This window comes from Podarcis gaigeae, assembly GCF_964106915.1.
Source record: "Podarcis gaigeae genome assembly, chromosome: 5".
Lineage (NCBI taxonomy): Eukaryota > Metazoa > Chordata > Lepidosauria > Squamata > Lacertidae > Podarcis > Podarcis gaigeae.
In genome coordinates this window covers 35295264-35320818 of record NC_139681.1, presented here as the reverse complement: position 1 = coordinate 35320818, position 25555 = coordinate 35295264, and the positions used below count along the sequence as shown (strand labels likewise).

Genomic DNA, 25555 nt, shown 5'->3' with positions numbered 1-25555 from the left:
CAAAAACTTTTATATAGTCATCTTCCGATTTACATTAAGCAGAATACCCTTCCTTTAGATTTCTGCATGCATTAAATAAAATACACTAAACGCTTGCAGCTGTAAATGGCAGGTAAAATAACAGAGAATTTCTGAAGCTGCTTTGCAAGACAACAATTACCGCTACTTCATTATCAGTCTTACTATCTATGCAATCAGGCTAGTAGGCCTCTTCCTGTAGAATGTGTTGTGTAAAAAGCTAATGACAGAAGTGCCTTCTTACACTGTTTACAAAGTGTGACCCATAACTGATCAATAAACCATGAGCACCAGAGGAATTCGCCTCATTTGTTGGATTTTTCTTTAATTATCTAGCATTTTCCACAAATTGCTCACAACCTATGTGACTATGACACCAATTAAATAATTCAGTGGGAGTTAGAAAAAATTGTTGCAAGAAGGTAAAGAAAATCTCTGAACGGGGCTGCTAATAACATGAAAACCTGTAAATAGAATATTTCTGAATTTCTTTTGTTTTAATGTCAACTAACTAGAAGGAGCAAAATGTAAATGCTTAGATTTATTCCACGAGTCCCTGAGGTGAAAGTGCATTGCAGTATTTGTACAAATATAATACATTTTATATATATATACATCAAGGGATAAAATAAAAACAATCCTTCCAATAGCACCTTAGAAACCAACTAAGTTTGGTATGAGCTTTTGTGTGCATGGGACGCAGGTGGTGCTGTGGGTTAAAGCCTCAGCGCCTAGGACTTGCCGATCGAAAGGTCGGCAGTTCGAATCCCTGCGGCGGGGTGCGCTTCCGCTGCTCGGTCCCAGCGCCTGCCAACCTAGCAGTTCAAAAGCACCTCCGGGTGCAAGTAGATAAATAGGGACCGCTTACCAGCGGGAAGGTAAACGGCATTTCCGTGTGCAGCTCTGGCTCGCCAGATGCAGCTTTGTCACGCTGGCCATGTGACCCGGAAGTGTCTCCGGACAGCCCTGGCCCCTGGCCTCTTAAGTGAGATGGGCACACAACCCCAGAGTCTGTCAAGACTGGCCCGTACGGGCAGGGTTACCTTTACCTTTAAATTGCTTTGAGAGCCTTGTTTTACAAACAAGCAGTGTATGAATTTAAAATAAGCAAATAACATGGCGCTTGTTGGTGATTTTTAAAGAATTCAACGAAGAAGTACCAGGTACAAAGTCTAGAAATGCCCCTTAACCCGTCATTATGCCTAGATGCTCATGCTGCCTTAGTATGTTGCCTTAGTATGTTGATATACCTCTTTAGCTGATTTGCCAGCTGTGGCCTCTTCCTAGAAATCAGAGACCCTGCTTCCAAGACTGGCCCGTATGGGCAGGGGTACCTTTACCTTTACTTTTGTGTGCATGCACACTTTGATAGTACACAATAGAATTCATTTTAAAGGATCCCCACTTATCAGTGCTCTTGGATATAAAGGAATATATATAATGGGCCAGCAGAGATCTTCCTGCCTCAGGAATTGAATTCATTTCAACACATTTTTGTCTAACTTGCTTTGAAAGTTATCCAGCAATTAAGATTTCACCATATCCCCTGTGCAGCTAGGATATTCTGCTTGTGTTATGTGGAACATCCAACCCTGGTTTGTTTGAACTGATTATTTCCTGTGCATAGTAGCCAACTGAACCTTATTTACACTTTGGTCATATCCAAACCATACATTTTAATTACATTTAATGAATGTGGCTTCGCCAATGAATCCTTGGATCTATAGTTTGTTATGGGTTCTAGGAATTGTAGCTCTGAGAGGTATTCTCGGTATTCATTGGAGGAAACCATGTGCTTTAAATGTATATTGTGGATGTGAACAATGATAACCTTATATCTTGTGTCTTCCCTATCTTCTCTTTTTCTAAGCTAGACAGATGCATCTCTCTCTCTCTCTCTCTCTCTCTCTCTCTCTCTCTCTCTCTCTCCATCTCATTAACCTTTCTTGGCCCTTCCTCTAATACAGGGATGTCCAACCAGTAGATCGCAATCTACTGGTAGATTCCTGGCTGATCCTGGTAGATTGTGGGATCCTTATCATGTGCAAAATGCTTTAAAACTCTGTGCAATCCTCCCCAAAAAAGTTCAACAACTCTGGGCACTTCCCTCCTAAAAAAAGAAAGCTCAACAACTCTGGGCAATCCACCCACCCCCCACACACTCCTCCTCTCTCCAATGACAGTGGGTAGATCACTGCCAGTTTTTTATACTGGGAGTAGATCACAGTCTCTTAGGAGTTGGACATGCCTGCTCTAATAACAAACTCGAGTAGTGACTGCCAGTAGAACCAGTGTCAAAACATGGGAAATAAGAGGGGAGGCATCAGCTTGTTCAGTGGAAAACCAAGTTTTGTGGAATTACAGTAAATCACTAAAACAAAAACCCTAAAGCAGGCATGGCCAAACTTGGCCCTCCAGAAGTTTTGGGACTACAACTCCCATGATCCCTAGCTCACAGGACCAGTGGTCAGGGATGATGGGAACTGTAGTCCCAAAACATCTTGAGGGCCATGTTTGGCCATGCCTGCCCTAAAGAGACAAAGCAACCCCAATCAAGATTGAGCATTCTGTCTGGAATAATTTTGTATAGATCTCACTTGTAGTACAATTATTGCAACCCTGCATGCAGGGCCGGGTTTAGGTTTGATGAGGCCCTAAGCTACTGAAGGTAATAGGGCCCTTTATACGTCCAGCTGTCCTTTGTCAACAACAAATTGTTGTTGTTGTTTTGTGTTGAATATATGCTATATGGTAATTAATTGACCTAATAGGTATCTAAAGCCATTTGCACATAAAAAATATGTATTTTATCAAAGTAATTGTTGAACTGAAATACAAATAAGAAGAATTTAAATTTGGGGTAGGGGCAAGAGAGTGGGGCCCTAAGCTATAGCTTGTTTAGCTTATACATAAATCCAGCACTGCCTGCATGTCTCGGATGAGGAACCTCTAGATGTTGTTAGACTCAAACCTCCATCAACCCCAGCCAGTATGACCAACGATCAGGAATAATGAGAGTCATAATCCAAAAACATATGGAGGTCCACATATTCCCTATTCCACCTGTGTGGTGTTTGCTGTCTAGTTCTATTAAATTAAATGTATCCTACTTCTCTGGCACTTCTTAATTTTGTCAACTTTTATTTTAATCTAGATTTCTGATTTATCACTTCTCCCAAATACTAATAATGAAATAAAGAAAGTAACAAATGATAACTCTCTCTCTCTCTCTCTCTCTATATATATATATGGACTGTGAAACATATTCTCTGAAAAACTGTTCATCTAAGAAATCAGTCTGCTTAAAAATGCAACCAAGTTGTTTGCCGCCTACAAACAGTGAGATCGTGAATTAAACAAAAACTAGAGTAGTGAAGTGAAATGTTGCTGTTCTCTGTTCCTTGGAGCTGTACTTGATTTACAGAGCAGGTGTCATGGGAATCTATTGAAGAATCCTCACTGAGAAGCAAGAGAATATAACTGTCAAAACTTTGCAATTATAATGCTTTAAAACAGATAACATGCTATGCACAAGTGGTAACAAAGAAGAGCATACATTTCTATATATTTTCAGCACTGTTAAAATTTTATTTATTCATTCTACATGAATGCTTTCCCTCCAACCTGAATCCTTCCTATGCTACTATGATAGCTGTCTGTCAAACCTTTTACTGTTGTGGAAACCAAACAGAAAACTTTTCTGAGTGCCTCATAAAAAGTGATCTGATCCAATGTTGCTCTGCAGATCATTCAGGGCTTCACAGGTCTTTTATTAACAACCTTAAGAAGCTGTTTGTTAGGGGAAAGGGGCAGGAGGGACTGAGTTCAACCCCCCAGTGCTCCTCACATCATTATGTAGCTTTTTTAAAAAACACACACACCAAAGTACCCTAGATGGGCTGCCCTGGCTAACTGAGCTGAGATGGAACTGCACACGAGGCCATAAGTTGCACACATGATTTCCTGTTCAAATGGGTCATGTGTGCAGAAGGCAGCCGCTTTGTATCATCACATGGATTAAGTGGGTTAGAGCTGTTTGCTGTTGACAATATGCACTGTATGTGGCATTTTTCTCCTCTTTTGCTTGCATTGGCCTTGTTTGTCTTCACTGCTGTTTGATTTGATTGGCTGTGGAGACCTTTATTTTCATTGATGATGTCATAACACTATGCCTGATGTGATGACATCACTGATATCCCTAAGCAAATCCCATTAGCTTCCAACCAATCAAATCAGGCAGCAGTAATACGCTGAGTGCCATGAGGGCAAAAAAGAAGTTAAATGGTATTGAGAAGCAGCAGCAAAGGGAAGCAAAAGGGCATCGGACAGTGAAATAAAAACACCCTATGTTTAGAATGACCGCTCCCCGCTTAAAACGGGGGGCGCCCTTTGCGTGGACGCGTGCAGCCCCTAGATCTGGAGCGGCTCCAACAGCATAGGCTTGGCTTTGCCTTCCCTCAGGTGGGATACCTGGAGGTCTCCGCCTACCTCAGTCAGTTGTCCAATCCCACCTGGGGGAAGAGTTGCCAAGGAGACCAGGCCAGGTAGGGGAGGGATTACCTGCCCACACAAAGGAGGGAGGATCTTACCTGGGAATTCTCACTTGGCTCCAGAGCTTCTCCCACCCTACCCACCCTCAGTCAATGTCTTATGTTGCAGGTTAATTTTCCTCACAGGTTTTGCAGGTTAACTTTTCTTCACAGGTATGCGGGCGCTGCTACGTTAAGGTCGCTGTTAAAGGGCCGGAAAGGAATTTCCCTGCATTGGCAGGTTTCGCCTTTCCCGTAGCAAAACGTCACAACTTTGGCGGTATCAGGCCTTGGGCGGGATCCTTTTGTCCATCTTCCTCTTTGCAGCGGCGATACCAGGGTTCCCCGTTAAAGGGGTTTCTGAAGGGAGGCTTTGACCGTACGCCGGAAGGTCATCATTGCTCTCCCCTGTGGCGGCGGCGTTACGGGGGCGGCTATCTCTGCTTGAACATATGTTCTCCAGAGCCGGCCCATCCCCCCCACACACACTGGATAACCCTGATGCTCCCTAGGTCCCTGGCTGGGGACTGGGGAGGGAGAACGCCCAATGCCTGAGCCAAGGTCTACCCACATTTGAAATTTAATAAAGTTGTGGCCAATTTAATCCCATAGCACATTGTTTTGAGTCGTTATTCCACATGACGGGGGGACCGCGCAGGATCTGAGGACTCCGCCTGTCCACGCAAAGGTCTGCTTAAATCAAGCCATCCTACTCTGCAGTCTGGAATTATAACCTTGTGGGTCACAGGCCTGAGTTGTTTATATTGTTCAGCCAAATAATATGTCACTTTAGGAGTTCCTAACAGTCGGCCCTTTTTCATATTTGATCTTGATCTCTTAGTTACCAATGTTAGTAATTTTAAAGATTTATGTCAAAATTGTAAAAAAAAATCATACATCATTTAGTTGAAAATAGATCCTTGGATTTTAAATACAACCAAGTGAATTGCAAAATAAACAAGTGAAATTCAGAGCACGTGGCTATCTGACAGTTGCTGTATATCATTCTAATGAAATCTGACATTTGTGGAGGTAGTCTCATTTTCCTCTGTGCTTGCTTTCCCTGTTTGGTAGTTACATGATGTTAATGACCTAAAGAATCCCTTTGCCTTATGTAAATATGGTTAATCACATATTGCACTTAGGAAATTTGTGTGAAATGAGAAGGGAATAAGAAGACTGTAATCTTGTTTATTTCTTTAAGTGTGGAACTTTGCTAAATTAATCTGCAGTTTATGGTAAATTAATGCATCTAATTAATCAATTATTCAGAGCTTACTTCTTATTGGGAATAAAATTAACTGTACCTATTGCTATATTCTTAGACACATGTCAGAGCTGCCCGAGGTCCCAGCTCACAAAGGACCAACGCCAGTTCGTTGTTACATACAAAAGTCTTTATTGAAGTTCAGTTTCGATTTCAAGGCCGCGGCGCGCAGCTCTACGTCTCAAACTCTAGACCGCTGAAGCTCCGTCTGAATCTCCTCCCCCCAGACACCAGTTTAAGACTCTAGCCTTGCTCCACCTCTTCCTTTGCTCTTTCCTCCTCTGGGCCCGCCTGTCCGCTGGGGTCTCGCCCTTTCTAGACTCTTCTGACGCTGAGTCCCCTGAGTCTTCCCCCTCCCTCCGCCGGGCTTTAGGACCTGGTTCCCAATCCGGGTTTCCTGCTGTGCCGCGCACCTGTACATTCGAACTTGGCGTGCGCGCCCAGCCGGCAACCTTCCTCCTGACCGTTACACTGCTCCTGTCACTGCTTCCCCCTTCGGAGAGGCTAGCTGGACCTGACTCCCCCTCCGTTCCCTCACTCTGTGATGGAGGCCAGCCCTGATTCATCTTCTCTCCCTGCTGGAGGAGAAGCTGGCCCTGATACATGGGACTCATCCCCCCCACTACGGTCTGGTGGAGGAGCTGGTCCTGATCTCCCGCTGCTGCTTTGGGAGTCCCCGCTGGCCCCTTGCTTCTGGTGTGTCCCCCCTGGGACCCCCCTTGCCCTGGTCATCGGCGCCCCCCTCTGGGAATCTTCTGAATCGCTGGAGAAGCTCATGGAATCTCTCGGGCTACTTTCATACTCCCCTACGCTGCCCTCCGATTCTTCCCCTTCACTCTCCATTTCCTCTCTCCCCTGTGCCTCTGCTCCTGAGCCCCTGACAACACACAAAAATTTTTGCGATAGAAAGGGCACTTTCAGTGTTCAGTATAAATGCCGTGTTCCATTATTGCTCTGAAAACTCACTGGGAAATCTAAGGATTTCTAGAATGATTTGAAATGCAAGGAGACACATTTTGAATATAGTAGCATAAGAACACTTGCCATACTTTCTAAGTGTTGTTGCATTGTGTGGGACTTCCTTGTATGTGATGGGGAAATATAAATGGATGGAGTGTCTATAGTATATTAAAGATATTTTAATAACATCTAATACCAATTGAAAACTATTTCTCTAATAATGTCCAAAGCAAAAATTTTCAAAATTGAATAGTATGGCTCATGAACTTCCATAAAAATATATAAGAATTAAAACAAACTGAACAAATAAAGGTAACAGCCTTAAGCATAACCAAGCACGTTTCAACCAACATGGTCAGAACCAAATAACTAGTTTTGCAACTAATAAGTCAAATACTGTATGTGCAAACCTCACCTGTATGTAAACGTGCTTCGTGGCTCTAAGAAGCTATATGAAAGAGATATGATCAAATTGCCGTTTGAATACAACTTTTTGCAGGACAAGGCCAAAAGGAACACACACACATTGTTTGAGCATTAAATAGGCCACAAACATCTATCAGGTTTTCTGCAAATTGACATTTGTTCCAATTCAGCAGTAAACAGTGGGTTTTCATGGGGAAAACAGCAGGCCAAACACAAAACTTCTCAGGCCTGTGACTTGACAAACAAAAGTGTGGCTGGGCCCTAAGTGGCTTTGTCTAAACGTGTAGAAACCTTCTTGTGATTTAGAACACTGATAATACAGATCCCAGTTATAGGGAGCCTTCAAAATGTTCTTAGCTGAACCTGCGTTGAAACTCTGTGCAGACATTAGTGTTAAGCACACAAAAGTTGGGAGTGGAGAGGGTAGCACATGGGGTGCATCCCCCCCCCATTACCCTACACTTTGTCCTCCCTAAAGTAGGTCTTTCTTTTGGGAAACCTCTTCCCAGTTTCTTGGAGGAAGTAACTGGCAACTTATAACTGGTTCTGAGATTCCCTTACCATCTCAACACATTGCATATTGAGGTGATCTGTTTTTGGAATTTTCCATCATCTAACAGAATAGCTGTGCTGCTCTGTTGTGAAACAGAATTATAAATATCAATACGCTTTCCAAGAAACAGAATGGATGGCTCCATCCTTCATCTTGAAGTTTTGAAATCCTTCAGGAGAATGGTCCAACATGCTTATTCAAGTGTTTCAGAAGTCAAATTTATACCCTGTCTTTCATCTTTTCCCATCCCTCACTGTATGCAGGCTAAAGCTGTGACACATACATAACAGCAAGCCAGAAAGCAAGTGTTAACAGCAGAATCAGTAAGAACTAAAACCCTGAACACATTTTGCAAGCTTGAAGAGGTGAGGGAAGGCAAGGTCATGAAGGCAAAGCATTCTGACACCATGTCAATAACCAATTGTGGCTCCTCATAGTTTGCTAAATACCAAACCTCGACCTGTGTTCTAGCTGTATTTTATCATATGCAAATGAACATATACCTAATTTCCATAAAGTTGACAAAAAATGTAATTAATGCATTGGTTAGAAGTCAGAACGAAAGCTCATGGATGGATTTTCCAGCATAAAAAGAAAAGTAAAGTGGTACCTCGGGTTACATATGTTTCAGGTTACATATGCTTCAGGTTACAGACTCCGCTAACCCAGAAATATTACCTCAGGTTAACTTTGCTTCAGGATGAGAACAGAAATCGTGCTCCGGTGGCGCGGCGGCAGCAGGAGGCCCTATTAGCTAAAGTGGTTCTTCAGGTTAAGAACAGTTTCAGGTTAAGAACGGACCTCCGGAATGAATTAAGTACTTAACCCGAGGTACCACTGTACAAACTTCGATAAGCCTGCTCTTTGATTTTAAGATTCGATTTAGAGAAGAGTTACATTCAACAGCAAGGCATTGTCTGTGTAAAACACAGAAATGAAAATCCATCCCTATCCTTCTGGGAAAATGGTGGATGACAGCCCTAATTGCTCTCTTAACACTCCTATCATATGCCCAGCAACATAATTTCCTGTAGGTCGAACTAATGTCACCCCCCACTGGAGCTAGAGAGTAGTTAATTTCTTTTCAAGTCAGCTCCGTACTTTGGATGGACTTTTTAAGATTACAGAGCGCAGCTTTGCATAAAATATTTATGATACTTCAAAAGGAGTGTCGGTAAAAATTCATTTTAGAGTTTATTTTCTTAAAGCTAATATCTGGTAACATAAAATATGTTTTTGCCATTGGCGCTGTTTTAGATTCGAAATTATAAGATATTGCTGTGTTACTTTCAGCTGTGATTGGAGTGTGCAAACAAACCAATACTCATGCCTCCCTTCTTCCTCAACCACTGCCATAGAAGGCAGGTGGCATTGTAATGATGATGATGGTGGTGGTGAAGCATCCTTTCAACACAAAAGCTGGAAGCTTTCTGCTAAACAAACATAAAAATCCTTTGACAGTATATCTTACAATTTTGAAGCTACAGTTATCCCAGTGGCAAAAACATGTTTTAAAATGCCAGAGATTAAGCTTATATCCCTCAACCAAAACCCCTAGAGGTCCATTCTGTGACCTCTTGGCATTACTAGGGATGAGTGGGCGTTCTCAGCTCTACTCTGTTACCTTTGGGAGGTTTCATTATTCCTTGTGTTCCACTCTTGTTGCCCTCCAGCAAAAAGGAGAATTTAGAAGCATTTATAACACATTTTTCACAACAAAAAAAGTTAATTGCGTGCACAGGCGGAGTCCCCAGATCCCGAGTGGTCCCCCCCCCGTCATGTGGAATAACGACTCTAGACAACGTGCTATGGGATTAAATTGGCCACAACTTTATTAAATTTCAAATGTGGGTAGACCTTGGCTCAGGCATTGGGCGTTCTCCCTCCCCAGTCCCCAGCCGGGGACCTAGGGAGCTACAGGGTTATCCAGTGTGTGTGTGGGGGGGGATGGGCTGGCTCTGGAGAACATATGTTCAAGCAGAGATAGCCGCCCCCGTTACGCCGCCGCCGCAGGGGAGAGCAATGACGACCTTTTGGCGTACGCTCAAAGCCTCCCTTCAGAAACCCCTTTAACAGGGAACCCTGGTATCGCCGCCGCAAAGAGGAAGATGGGGACCTCCAGGTATCCCACCTGAGGGAAGGCAAAGCCTATGCTGATGGGGCCACTCCAGATCCAGGGCTGCACGCGTCCACACAAAGGGCGCCCCCTGTTTTAAGCGGGGAGTGGTCATTTCTTTGAGTTTTATGAATATAAAACATTAATGATGATGCCTGGGCTGGGGGGATTACTTTGGCTCATACCCAAGATTATGGTTTGACTCAAGCAAGGCTAAAGACTGATATTCACTGATCAGTGAATCATACGGCCCATACAGCCCAGTGACCGTATGAAACCCCAAAGACTGCTTCTGAAGATTGGGGCACCCTTCAGAACAGAATGGGATATAGCGTGGGGGACTTGGGTGGGCCATGGGGAACCTCAGGGCCAGGGGAGGGGATCATTGGTTGCCCTCTAGACTTCTCTATGTGACCGATGAGATTCTCATCAGGCCACACACCCACTCTTCAGGCCCCTTGCTAGTTCTGCTCCACATCCTCCTCCAGTTCTTTTGTCCAACTGGAATGTGTCCTACAGCACAGCAATGCCTTTTGCTTGTCTGGATATATATCCATATGTGTGTGTGTGTGTGCGTGTGTAGAAACGGTGGAATTTTTCGTGGTTGGACTTCAGCCTACTGTACAGAGATAAGAATTGCATCCGTTGCCATACTTATTCCTGGCATTTGGCCCCCATAATGTTGCCTCTGATGAAATGCAGCCCTCAGGCTGAAAAGGGTTCCCTACCCCTGAATTATAGTCTAAGGGTGGTGTTCCATGTTGTTCCCAAACTTATGCATGCCAAGATCACACACATGCATGGGCATAGACAGAGGTGTACCGGATTGGTGGGGGAAGATGCCAGTCACAAGAGGATGCAGCCACAGTAGAACATATAAAGCAAAGGCGAATAATATGTCTTGGCACCAGAAGTTCTGTGGTGCTAGCAAGGGAGTAAAAGAAAAGAATCTCACAGCGTGAACCTGCTAACAGAAATCAGAAAGAAGTGCATGACTAAATCATGATAAAGGGGACATTTCAGAAGCATCTCATCTCCAGGACTCAGTGATGGCTATGAATTACACACAGCTGATATAATTTTCTTCTGCCTGCTCTGTAATCTGAATCTTCTTTGGTGAATTAAGAAAAAAATTAATACTGTCAGTTCAGCATAGCCACCTGCTTAGCACAGATTGTGTACAGCAGAAAACTATAGCTTGACTGTATTAATCAGGGGTTCATTTGAAAAGCTACACTTAGCAGGGTTTCAGTGGCAATTAATAAAAAATATTTAGGAAACATGGCATATGGTGCCATAAATTATATACTCAAGCATAATGAATATTAAATCCATTTCCTTCACAACTTCTCTTCCATTTGATACTGAGCAATGAGATCCTCAGCTTTTGCAGTTTGCAGCCACTGCAGACAACTGTCTTTTATTATGACGGCCAGTTCTTGGAATGCTTTCATAGCAACTTGGCCAAAAGAGGTTTAACAGGTTCTGGTTTCCCTGTCAAAATCCTGCATTTATAGAGATTATGCCAAGGTGCAGACTCCTGTTTGTTTCCTTTAAAAATAAATAAATGCTTGCATTCTTCTTTGCCCTTCAATTTACAGTGGCATGAGATACTCTGTCAAATGTGCAACCTCAACCAGGAACCTCTTGTCTCCTTTTTTGAAATGGCATGCACTTGGAACCACAGGGATTTATTTCAATGGGTTTTGGTGGGAGACATGTATTTCTCATTCATATTTGCCTGGAGGCAGTGTGGTGAAGTGGATAGCATTTGACATAGGAGATTAATGTTGAAATTGTCATGACACTATCTGGGCAGCCTGGAACAAGTCATTATCACTCATCCTACCTCAAAGGGAAGATAGATAAGAATTGTAAAACACTTTGGCCACAATCCAACACAGGATTAAACCCATTTAACTGTACATGAGATTGTAGGCAGGATTTCCATACTGATATCAGATGTAATAGTACTTTGTGAAGATCCCAGTAAAACATGACGCCTGTGTCTGACATTCATTTTTAAAAACATATATTTTGCATTTCTCATTTGAAGTACAATCAAATGACCAATAATTTAAACCTCAATTTTTCAAATAATAGTTGTTACCCTTCATTTTTCATATTTCAGGTGATTTTCACAATCAGATGTTAATGAATACAACAGCAGAAAGTTTGCATTTCCCTGCAACCTACAAATAACACTTAACACATGCATTGATATAACTAGAAAGAGATAAATATATCTGAATTATATTTATGGACTATTATTTTTATTATTACTATTAGCATGAATATTCATGAAAATTTATTCTTCTCCAGAATAACACGTGGTGTATTTCAATTAATAGTCATATTGTTCTAGTGGCCTGTTTGGGGCTGCAATCTTATTCATACTTGAGTTCCATTGCAATCAATGGGTTTTACTTATGAGTAGCATTGTCATAAAACTATTATGCATCTTGAACCAATTCTAGGAATCATTAACCGAATAAAGCTCCTCCCCACCCGCCTTTAAGGGTTTTCTTTTTATTTTAGCAAGCAACTTCATTTTTATACTGAAGAACAGAATGTGTTCTTCACAAGGAACTGTAGGAAACTGCTGAGCTAGAAAAGAAAATAAGAATAAAAAAAAGTTTTGGCATGCAGATTAGCTCGATCTCTTGTGGGGTTAACAGGTGTCATGTTTAAGTATGTGCTAGTATAAAGCATTTGCCACTACATCTATTGGCGGCAGAAGGTCTCAGTGCAGCAGAGCTGTTAAGAGAGTGCGGATGATGAGAGGAGGTGCCTTCAAGTAGATGAACTTTGTGCTGCTTTGTGGCTCAGCAATATGCTCTGCTTATATTTTGCATCCTGCTTGCAGGAGATACTTCCCAGAGCAGCTGTGACCTTTTCCAAGCCTAAAAGGTTTTAAGCTGGAAGGTCTGTAAAATTCCTGAGCTGTGCCAGAGCCCAAGGTAGGGTCGTTGGATAGAAGGGAACAGTAGTTTTCCCAAGGAGGAAAATGGTAACCGCAAGCTCTTAACTATGGGCTACTCTGACAGTGAAAGTGACTCTGAGAATGAGGGTTATCTCTCTGGAAGTAGTGATGAAGAATACAGCCTAGAAGTTGAACAAACCTGCGAGTCAGTGCTCACCAGATTGTATTTTCATAATGATTTTATGCTGGTGGGTTGGGGGGGGGAGCGGGGTTGGCACTGTGATTGTCTACTGTGTACTGCATTATAATGAACATTTGGATTAGACTAATAGAAAGGAGTATTAATAACTTGCTGCATGTTTGGAATTGGAATCATTTCTCACATCTTAATCTACTGACGTAAACAAACTGTTATTAACTTAGAGGTATATTAAGCACCATAGCCAGACAGATATGTAACTTAATGTAATTGGGTTAGTATTCCTAAATTGTAATTAAACTTGGCTCTTTTTTGCTAGTTTTCTAAAAGTTTGAGCTCAGTTTCTAAAATAAACTGTAGTAAGCTCTGTTACGTTACTGTTTTCATTGTGTGTGACTCTTTACGTTAAAGAAAACATTAAGTAACATTTGTTTCTTCCTGATCTACCCCTGCCTTCACAGCCAGTACTGAAATGCACTTTAAAAAAAGAAAAAGAAGGCATGTGTAAATTCTGTGTTTTGCACATTGTGCTTCGGCACTAAAAATCAATTTTCACTAGGCAATACATATAGTGTCATCAATGACGGTAACCAAAAGGCAGCATTAAAGATGCATACACAATGCAATGAAGAAATGGAGTATTCTGCAATTAACTAAAACTTTGAAAGCAGTGGACCAGGATTGATGTGTTACTGCAGGTTTGCTGATACCATAATTTTATTAAATACATACCTTTTTAAAAAGCCATATTACACTGCCAACTTCATATCAGATTTTGATTTATAAAGTTGAGAGTCAATTTGTATACTTGTATATCATATAAAAGTATCATTTTTATCAGTAAGAGAACAGAGTTCTTTTGTACTAAAACCCCTTTTGATTGAGCAGTACTTCTACGGAAAGTGTTGATAAGCTATCAGTGCAATATTGCAAATGGCCTTCAAACAGCATTACAGAGATGGTGTTGCAGGTACAATATAAAATCCAAATGTGAGGATAACAAGTGGCAGCTACAGTGAAATGTTGTAGTGTGACATTTTCTTTTCCAGAAGACTGTTCCATTCAGTTCCCCCGCCTCCTTTAATAGTCACTGTATATTCTATTGCCACTGATCATGCTCAATCTTCATTGGGCCATTGTGACTCCCACCCTCAGAGGCCCTGCTGAAGTTTTAGCACCTTATGTATTGCCTCCTGAGTTTGCAATATGTATATATTGAGGGGTGAGGGACCTATGACTCTTCAGATTTCACTGGATTAAAACTCCCATTATCCCTGGCTGTGGGCTATACCGGTACTGGCTCAAAACAATGATGGTATAAAGGCCCAAAACTACATGACTGTGGCAGACTGGTGGTCTGTAAATGGGCCCCTGCCAACTGCTTTTGTCCCTGCAACCCATCTCTCCCTCCCTCCCTCCCTCCCTCTCTCTCTCTCTCTCTCTCTCTCTCTCTCTCTCACACACACACACACACACACACACAAACTGACAGTCCAATACCAGAAGGTGGTCTACTAAAAGCTTTAGGGGGGAACCCAAGCAGAAGGGGAGGCTTAGTACATTTGACTATTTAAATTGCAACTCAACTGCCTGTTGTCAGGTACAAAGGTGAGGGCTTTCTCTGTGGTGGCCCCATGACTTTGAAGTTCACAACCAGCAAAGCTGCTGCATTCCGGTTCCTCTGAAAAGCCTTGAAGACCCAATTAATTATTTTCACTGGCATGTATAGGTGTGATTCTCTGTGATGCTGCATTTTAGTTCTTTAGTGGTCTTTAAAAAATGCTGTGTTTTGCCTTAGGGCTGAATGTGTATTTGTTTTCACTAGTTTTAGTAATTGGGTTTATGGGAAGTTTTGTAATGTATTATATTTTATTATCATAAGAATTGTATTTTACCTGCTATTTTGCATTTGGTATTGAGTGATTTCAACTTGTAAAAGTGGCCTTTAAATAGTCTAAATAAATAAATAAATAAAATAGATTTTAATCCTGAACAGGCCTGCTTTTAAAGCCGCAGTTCTGCAGCAATCTCATCTAGTTTGGGATTGTTCTTCTGAAGAACTTTTTTGGCATCTTTAAAAATGACGTGCAGATAATGATAATAACACTCAGTTAAATATTCATGCTGCTTACGTGGCCCTTGGTGCTGAATTAGTTGCTCATTTCTCTCATACTGAACCGCAAAGTCAGAGAGACCCATAATCAAGATAAATGAATTTGTAAAAAGGCCTAGAAATGACTGAGTAACCTTTCTGCTGAGAAAATGACTTCTTATGATAATGTTGTTTTGGAAACATTTCTAAAGAGCCGCAAGATTTAAAACAAAACAAGACATTATATTGTAATGGTTTAAAATATAATAAATCACATAATTCTCATTTGTTTACTGTAGAGACTGTTGGCAAATTGTGTAAAATGCATATTATTGTCCTTTCAGGGAAGATGTTCGGACAGCCAATGTTATCGCTGCTGAAGCCGTAACATGTCTTGTCATCGACAGAGAGTAAGTGTGCCATTTTTTACCCTATGATACCAATTATCTCAAACTGATCCTTATTGAAGTTGTGTGTATTGCCCTTCATCATACAAGTGATCACAGGATAACTTTTAAGACAATACTGTATACACTTAGCTCCCGCTAGCCAAATGCTCTTTATATGAAAAATTCACTTATCCAAACATGAGGAATTGGTACCCAAACCTCACTGTACACATTGTAGATTCAGATACTCAAACAGCCACACCTTCACATAGTATGGCAAAGAAACAAGCAGCCTTAAACAAGCCTTACTTTTTGTGCTTTACTGGTCCATGGCAGCGGTTTTGCCAAAGACTATGGTGCAGTTTCCGGACCATCCTCAAGGGAAGCATCGTGCAGTGTGTGTTGTTAAAATTTGTTTACTACCCTTAATGCAAAGGTCCCAGGGCAGTTCACAACAGAAAAATTCAGCAGTTCCAAGCTTCCTGGGGATGTGAATTTTTTTTAACAAAAAACCACAGAATAATTAGCATTTCTTTATCTTAATTCCTACATCAATATGAAGCAATTATTGGGTTGCTAAATGAGAGTTTTCATTTAAATTACAATATGTTGGATGCACTCTTATTTCACTTTAATCAATCTATAAATGATCCCCATACCCTTTTAATGAAATCCTCAAATTGAAATACACTCAAAGGGATGGAGGGTGAAACATTAGATAGTAATGTTGAGAGAATACATGGAGTATGGCAAAAAGTTCTAGATTATTTTGTTACTTTTGAGCTCTATTGTGACCATAAATGTGTAAGGGGGGGGGTTAAAGACATACATACATACATACGTACATACATACATACATACATAATAGCTGCAAGAAGTTAATTTCACAATGTATTCTATTTATTGAAGTGTAAGAAAACACTCCTTCAAAGGAAATACATTGTTAATTTAACTTACGACCCACCGGAATTTCACAGGGGCTGTATCTGATATAAACAGATGGGGGCTGTTAGGAATTTGAACTAAATAGCTTCTGTGACACATTTACAAGAAAGGTTCCATGTTACATAAACCAGCCATTATGCTGCATAAATCCATAGGGAAAGATGGAAATTAATGAACCCAATTAGACACATTCGACAGATATTCATTGAGGAAAGCCGCTAAATAATTACTCACATTTTATTTGAACTATTCAGTACAAACATTTTGCAACTGGAACTTAATCATAATCAAAATAAATAGGTAGAATTAATCCAAAATTAGTCTTTAATCATTTGGTAATTATTTTTGATTCTTATGACAGTAGCTTAATATGCTTTTCTTTTACTACTGACAATGTCCTTGAAGTAGCAGGAGAGTGCATATATAACTCTAAACTTCTGGGACTCAAAGTTAATCCACTGCGTACCAGAGATTTCAACAATGTCGTGCAGCTGAGTGTGACTGCATTCATGCTATTTATAGTGGAATATGTACTTAGTTGTATTGTGACCCTGGAGAATCTGATTTTGCAGTCAGCGTATCCATTTCCAACACTCAATTAATTATATACATGAAGCTAAATGGAGAAACTCGTTGTAGATTATGGAAAACCTATTAGGCTTTGTAAAAAAATAAATAAATAAAGTACATGCTTGAAGTCTCCTTTAATAGCTTACGTCAATGCTTTCCCCCCTCACACATTATTCAAGTTGCATATAGAGGATGTAGTCCTGAAACCATTAATCATCATCATCATCTTGCTTATGTCCCTTAAAATCAATGATGTCAAACTTACATATTTTATTGTGGGTGTCAGAGCTCCCTTGATGTAAATGAATATTCTCTGATTAGTGTATGAAGGTCACTGCCACAAGAATATGACAAAGTTAGATGGCTTTAAAAGGAGGATTCGACAAATACATGTTTAGGTCCATCAATAGCCACAAGTCATAGTGGCTATATGTTATCACCATGCTCAAAGGTATTATGCCACTGAATGTTATTCATACGTAGGATGCTGCCTTACACTGAGTCATCCCATTGGTCTATCTGGCTCAGTATTGTCTACATGTACTGGCAGTAGCTCACCAGAATTTGGGAATATCTTGGATTTTCTGCATGTAAAGCAGATGCTTTATTAAGCCACAGCTCTTCCCCCAAATTGCTGGGCTACAACAACAGCAAAGGGTTATTTTCTTTAAGAATTGTCTCTGGGTTTCTCAGAGGAAACTTGTTGTCCACCACCACAAGAAACGGGTTGCTGGACTTAATAGGCTTTTGATCTAATCCAGAGGAGCTGCTTTTGTATTCTTAAATTCTATTCAATTCCGTGAAGGTGGCGGCTCATTAGGAACAAAGGGAGTGGCCCCACAGAACTATCCCTAGCTTTGTAGTGAATGAAATCTGCTCTCACAAGACCACTGAATTTGAAAACTTGAGTGCAACCCCAGAGAGAGTTAATCACAGGTAACAGAGAATCTAAATCCCTTGGATTCCAATTTAACCAGGCTTGCAAAATTTTCACACTTGAGTATTTAATCACATTTGAGCCTCTCCTGTATAATCCCATGAAATGGTTAAATCTGAACAGAAAGCATAAAGAAGGTTTTTGTTATGAGAATTACCATTTACCCATACCTGCAATGAAAGGTCAGCAGATTGGGTCTTGCTCTGCCCGCAGCTCAAAGGTAGCTAGGAGCATTTGGGGATGCAGGGCTCCCAGAATTCAGCTTGCTTATGCTTTTGTTGAGTGTAGCCAAATCTCCATTTGTCCCATTCTTTGCTCTCTCCTTGGGTGTTTTTAATATACATACCTTGTCTTGCCCCTTCTTACATTGCTGTTTTTAATTCATTAGCTTGTTCTTGCTCTGTTCTGCTGGTCCACAAGCTCCTTCTCTGGTGTTTTCTCCTCGGTTCCTTCTCTCTTTGTCTTTTCCTGTCAAAATTAAAAAAGGGAGTTAGATCAGCTTGCCAGAAGCATTTACAATTTCTGCCTTCACTAGGCAAGAATGTTGTTACCTCATACCACACAGATAAGCGGGTAGCCAGAAAAGACTTGGTGGCAAGCATTCGCTGGGGTGGGAAATTGCAGGGAGACCCCTTTCTTTCTTGCTAAGGCACCTGTTGCCTCAGACCACTTTTGATTTTTCTCCTCCACCTTTTCAGTCAATAGAAGCCATGCTTATACAGATTAAGCAGGCTGTTTGTGGACATTTTCCTTCAGGAACCCTGCTCCTGGCCAGTGGCACAGCATGGGTTGCCATCACCTGGGACAAAGAAAATTTCCACTCTCAACACCCTCCAGACTTACAGGTTCCTGGTAAACTTCAAGAAGAGCCAATCCAAACAATCAGCTAGTCCACCTGAAAACCCTGCTGGGCACCTCCAGAGTCCCAACTTCTCTTCCTCCAGAACAAGTAGAAAAGATCAGCTCAGAGATTTGGATCTTCACCAAATCCAAGAAAGAGGATCTCATGTCTATTGCATGGGTTCTATTTCTGTGCATCTCAGTGACACACATCACTGTGGGCAAAGCACCACACCTGTCCTCTCCATTGGGCTCTACTGCCCTACCAGTAGACATCACATCAAGCAGACACCTGCATGTCAAACTCTCCAAACACCTCTGCCGAGCCTCGTGATCCAACCAGCAGATGGGTTCTCCTTTTCACAATCGTGACTTTTGAGGCAAATAAGTGCCTGTTCTGAAGTACAGCTCCATGTTTAAACATTAGGAAATTGAAGGATAAAAATATTGTGGCACCAAAAAAGAAAAAGAAAAGGTTATCTGAAACCAACCCTATGTTAACAACAGATGTATGAGCAGACAGGTTAGGACTTAAAATAGCTTGGTCTAGGGCAGCTGGTATAATATAACACTAATGGATTTACTGAGTATTCCCAACATCAATTCTCTGAATTTGTTGTTCTGGTTCTTTTTTATGTTTTTTTTTAAAGAGAGCCTCATTAGTGCTGACAGAATACTGGTGATATGAAGTGAAATACCATGCTGAGAATAGCTTACAGGATTAAAGGAAATATGCCAGTAAAGTATTTGCAGCAATTTCCCATTTTATCCACTAGCCAAATGAGTATATGTGTTGAAGTCCAAAGTAACAACAAAATAGAAAATTGAAAAGTAAATAAAAACACAATAAGAGCCTTGCTAGATCAGATGAAACATCCATCTTCACCCTAGGACTGTGCTGAACATTCTTTTGAGAATATTTTTGGCACATTCGTGAGGGTGTGGGCAGGGGAAGAAAACACAATGGCATGAAAACATTATCAAGATGCCTGGAACACTTTTTTGAGCAGTGACTTATTGTTATAAGTAATTCAGTGTTTCTCCAACTTGGGTCCCCAGCTGCTGTTGGACTACAACTCCCATCATCCCTAGCTAGCAGAGCCAATGGCCAGGGATGATGGGAGCTTGTGGTCCAACGGAAGCTGGAAACCCAAATTTAAGAAACACTGTAATCTATGAGTCACCAGCAGGGGCTTCTCTCCCCGCCCCTTCACTTTTTATAGATTTGTATAGATTTTATCAGCATAGGCAAGTGGTGGCAATGATCACCCCCATTTCCAGGGCATTGTCACCACAGCGCATCTGAGGAAGAAATTCATAGTTTCATTTACAGATAGAAGAAAACACGATTGTCTCCTGTTCCATACAGTAGCAGTAGTATTAGTAGTAGTGGTAGTAGTAGTAGTAGTAGTAGTAGTAGGATGGTGGGCTTGGCGATGCCTCCTCCCGCCATGCACTCTGAAGGATACTACAATGTGATGTAGATTTCTTCCTCAGATGCTTTGCAGGCAAAAATGGACCCAGATGGGGCAGATCACTGCCACCACTTTCCCACAAAGGCAAACCCATTTTTAAAAATAAATAAATAAGCATGTAAATGACAAATAGAAACATCTCCAGTCTCCCAGAATTCTATAACGGTAAGTTCCTCACTCATCTCCCACTCCTGAAAATCACAGCAATTTCTTTAGTGCTTTCTCAAATGTGCAGAAACTGAGTTACCATCTCTACAGCCTGAGAACAAGGCTTCAGAGATGGTGAGCCACTTTCAGGCCAGTCCTACCTTCCCCAACAGATAATTGCCGGAAGCCAATAAGCAGGATATGAAGGTGACAGCTTGCTTGCATTGTTTTTTCTCCAGCAACGGGTGTTCAGAGATGTACCCCCTCTAAACACAGAAACAGTGTTCCTCTGAATATGAATTATCTTCTTCTTCCACAGACAAACATAGCAATCCCAACTCCCCACTTCCACCACTGTGGCTCTGGAGAGCAGCAGAACAACCACCGTATCTGCATCATGGTGTCAGAGGTTCAGAGTGAGGTGAGGCGGGCAGATTGGGCCTGACCCTGCACCAGCTCCAGGCTGAGGATGCTGTTTCTAAAGCCACAATCAAATTCATAGCAAAACCCTTTGGAGTAGATGTTACAACTTTTGATGTCCTTTCAAATTAAAAGTAGCATCTACCATTATCTAGCTTTACATCACTTTACCAAATGATCTGACTAATTTTATAGAAACCTACTTGCTGCATCTACTTTCAGTACCATTTATTCCTGTCAGTTTTATACCCTCTTGGTCACGGAGCACTTACATCTGGTGATTGTTATAATACCAAACACATTTTATTTATGCAGTATAGGTTTCAGTCATGGTTTAGATTTCAAATACTTCTTTATTTTTATGGACTGACTGTGGCTCAGTTCAATCTCTTTGGATAAATTATTTTTTCCTCAGGCTTTTTGAAGAGCGTATGTAAAAAAGGAGTGACTATAGAATCTAGTTTATCTGTATTTCAGGTCAGTCACCCCAAGCAGATTTTTATTTTTATTTTCTACTTCAGCCCATAGCTGTTTCCTAAAGGCTCTTTCAAAAATCCTAACCCCAGCAGTCAGTGCATTGTCACATCACAAAATGCCTGTTGATCAGGGATGGCCAAATTCTGTAATCTTGTGGGCCATGCTACTCTCCAGACAGTGGTCTCAAGAGCAGCCAGCTCCATAATAAAGTTGGCACTATTTAGCAGTAAATATTCAACAGTTGCTGGAATGAGTTTGTGGCCCGAAACAACTAAAGTTGTTCTGTGGGTATTCACAGCTAAATCCTTATGAAAAGATTCAAAAACCTGCATATAATAAATATAAAAGCAGAAGAGATTTAAATGTTGAGCCAAGTATACATGCTTGGGGCAGCATGAGGGAAACAAATATTGATTTGCCCAACCCCATGCAGTTAAGACTTGTTTTGTTGTTTTCCAGTGTCTCAAATAGGAAACTTCTATGGTTGCCTGCTCAGACTACATAGTTCCCACCCCCAGCCCCCACCTCTCCAGTTGAACAGTAAATAAAGGACATAACACAGCTTGAATGGGCTCAGATCAGGTCACAACTTTATTAACAACATATGAAAGAGGTGTGGCATAGGCTTTGGATAACCATTTACATCCAGTCCACCTGCCGGAAGTGATGTCAAGGGTCAATCTGGCAATGGGGGTTCCTGTGACTTCCATCAAATGGGGGGACCCCCATGGGGGTTTCTGCCTTGAGGAGTGCTGAGGTCCAAGCCCCCACCTGGGCATACAGACAGAAGCAGCTCCTCCCAGACCCCTTTAACTGGATACCCTAGATTTTGGGAAGGGCAGGCAGAAACTACAACCTCCCCCAGCCAAGACAAATGTTTGCCCAATGCCTAAACTTCCAAAGTTGTGATGATTGGTATGAGGTGGGCAAAAACACCAGGCTGGGGCCAATTTGCCTAGTAGACAAATTTCTGCTCAGGCCTGAACATGGTGACCACCAATACCATAGCAAGGTCTGAGACAGCATGAAAGGAGGCCACCTTAAATCTCCTGGGAGTGGACCTGAAGGGAGCCTACCTGCTCCATCAGGCCCTCCCCCTGGGACAGCTCTGTCTCCAAGCCTGCCTGTCATTGGCCAATTTGCAGGCAGGCTTGGATCCAAGACACCAGCCAGCAAGGTGAGCTCTAAGCTGTCCCATGCCAGCAGGGCAATCCTCAGATGCCAAAGTCCTCATCAGGTCTCAGTGCCAGGAGGCACTGCCAGCCTACAATGCGGCTGCACCCAAGGTGGGTAAGCAGACTGGTCTAATTAATATGTATACACAATGTTAAGAGATAAGCTGTTGAGCTGCATTTCATTTTTTGCACATGAGAAGGAGGTTTCACCTTCACCACGTCTATAACCGTGTTTCATTTTGCTTTGAACTGAATTATGGTATCACAGTCTTCCCCAAGTAACTTATTGTTTCTTCGTTTAGGATATTTGGTTGACTCTGCAGGATGGTATATTAAAATAATAGAATTATTCAGCTTTTATTACCCCAGGCAGTAGGAGGTTTGAGCATCATTTGCCAGGGCATTGATCTTTGGAGAAAAGATCATTGGAGTTGTTTGGTGAATTTGTGAAAATATATTTGTTGTTAGAAGTCTAAAGCTGAGAAGGAATGGTAGAGAAGGAACAGCCAGCTTAGACTGATGGATTCCCAAGACAGAATCCAAGCCCAACAAACTCAGAAAACTCCTGACTGTTTCTGCCCAAAGCCCCAAACATCTGAAAAACCCAGTTCAAAACTACTTACAGTTCCCTTAGACTCACATTTGAAGTCTCTGACTGTAATCAGGTTTATCTGCTTTCCCTACCGCAGTTTGCATCACTGAAGGAAGGTTGCCAAGCTCTTGAAATCAGCGGTTTTGATACCAGCAGTTTTTAGGAGGTCTGGAGCCACAGCCCAGCACAACCATTGTTAAATCAAATTAGGCACATAGCAAGAAAAATAGGAAGGAATGAGAGTGGCTGGGGAAACCCAGCCAGATGGGCGGGGTATAAATAATAAAAATTATCATCATCATCATCATCTTGCATATCTGGCAACTAGCCAAAGAGCAAATAAAAATAAAAGTGGACATGCCATATTTCCCCACACCCCTATTTATTGACAATTGTGCACTCTGAAATGCAGATTGTTTTTTTGAGTGCTTAGGGGATATCTATATGCAGTTTAAATTTCAGCACACCATTTTGGTATAGTGTGTATGCTATTGTTGCTTCTTAATTGTGCCCCCTTTTGACTGGTTTCTATATTTGATTGATGTATTCAGCTGAATACTGCAGTATGTTTCCTGCTAGAAGGAGTATTCATATTTAGGATTCCTCTGCCGCCTCCTCCTCCTTGACAAAGTAATAATAAAAAATAAATAAATAAGGATAAGAATGTGCACCCCACCCCCGAGACCATTCCAGTGAAACTATCCAACCTCCCAAACACCTCTTGCGATCATTTGTACAAATTCTACAAAAACTTTCCATATCTCCTCAAAATCATTTTCCTGCATATTTAGCCATGTCTTTCTCCAGGATATTTAAGGGGATAAAGCAGGGCATTCCATCCTTGACCCCAGTTTTTCATTTTCATTTTCCAAATGGAAAAGGAATGTTGATACTCCCCCCTTTTTCCAGCCTTATTTAATGCCTGTGTTTGCTATTAGAGGGAGTGATCAAAGAATGAGGAAAAAGTGGAGCTGTTAATAGCAGAAAAATATGTTGTCCCTATGTTGGGAATGCACATGTCATACCTTATCATGAAATCAAACTGGAATGTTTGTCCTCTTGTTCAACGCATCATCTGCATAATTGCTTGACTAGGTTTCTTTCTTTTATTACTGCCTCTGAGTAACAGGAACAAGTAAAAATGTGCTGATTGCTGCATTACATGTTCTCAGGCTTTTCAGAGTTACAAATTCGCCATTTGCTCAAAGTACCTTTCTAAATTTTTAATGTGATTGCTGTACCATCTCTATAAATCCAGTTAAGTAACTACATCTTCTGCTATCAGATAAAACAGGAATAGTGGCTTCACACTGGGTGAAGGAAAAATGAATTTTGGTAGATTTGGTTTCCTGTGCGCACACCATGCATTGAAAGCACATTTAAAGCATGTAGACTTCCACCAAAGAATGCTGGTAACTGTAGTTCACACGACACACCTACACACTGCAGCTGACACACTAACATGTCATGACACATACCGTAGTTTGGAAAGCTCTGCTATTGATATTGTAATTTTGAGGATTGTTCAGACTCTGCCAGCAGCTCCCAGCCATTTGCCAGACCCATATCTTTCAATCAGGCTGTTGGAATCGAGCCATTTGCCAAACCCATATCTATCAATCAGGCTGTTGGAATCGATGGCATTTAGACATAGCATTGTACTGAACTGGCCCAGAATGTTACTACAGCTGGCCAACCTATGAATGCTACTCTATTCACATGACTGGTGTCATGTCAGAGGAAGAGATTCGCAGATGATCTACTTCCATGATTTTAAAAAAGTGCAGTTTTTCTACTCTCGGGTAGAATTTGGGAGCTCCCAACTCTAGTCCCTGCTGCCTCTAATTAATGGGTTTCAGCTACAAACTTTGGAACTTTGCAGAGTTTCTGCCAGATGGACTGGACAGTACTTAGCTAGATGAACCAAGAGCCTGAGTAAAAGGAAGCTCCATAATATAACCTGGATCATTCCCTCAACTTTGCATTATTCATGCACCATTATTTCTACAAGAAAACTGGACGCAGTACTGTCTCCACCAGCTTACTGTTGCATCCCATAAAATATCTATCTAGCTATGGAATTTCTGAAATAAGTGTGCTGCAAGATTTAACTGGTGCCTAGACTGAGAATGGAGATCTGAAATCAAAGCCAGAGCTTGACGCAAAGATGTTCCAAGCTGCAGTTCTGATAGCTCACCAGATGGAGCAGCCACTCACAGGTTCTATGCATGCCCCCTTCTGAAATTAGGGTCATCATAGCTTTTAAATCAGGCATAGGCAAACTCGGCCCTCCAGATGTTTTGGGACTACAACTCCCATCATCCCTGACCACTGGTCCTGTTAGCTAGGGATCATGGGAATTGTAGTCCCAAAACATCTGGAGGGTCGAGTTTGCCTATGCCTGTTTTAAATATTTAACAAAAGTATTTTATTGCAGTAGACTAGTGTATTCCAGCAGACAGTATGGAAAGCACTAATCCAAGGCAACATTGCCCTGGATAGACC

General features: G+C 41.5%; 1 protein-coding gene across 3 annotated transcripts in view; it reads left to right on the top strand.

Moving 5' to 3' along the window:
* PRKG1 (protein kinase cGMP-dependent 1) overlaps nucleotides 1-25555 on the top strand; it is a 630806-nt gene that overhangs the window by 532804 nt on the left and 72447 nt on the right. For 2 of the 3 annotated variants that reach the window (XM_083740692.1, XM_083740693.1), the window contains one exon: nucleotides 15428-15493. In XM_083740692.1, coding sequence (XP_083596818.1) covers nucleotides 15428-15493 — 66 coding nt within the window. Of the gene's footprint in view, nucleotides 1-12604; nucleotides 12830-15427; nucleotides 15494-25555 lie in introns of those variants that run through there. The other variant, XM_083740694.1, reaches the window with a different exon arrangement.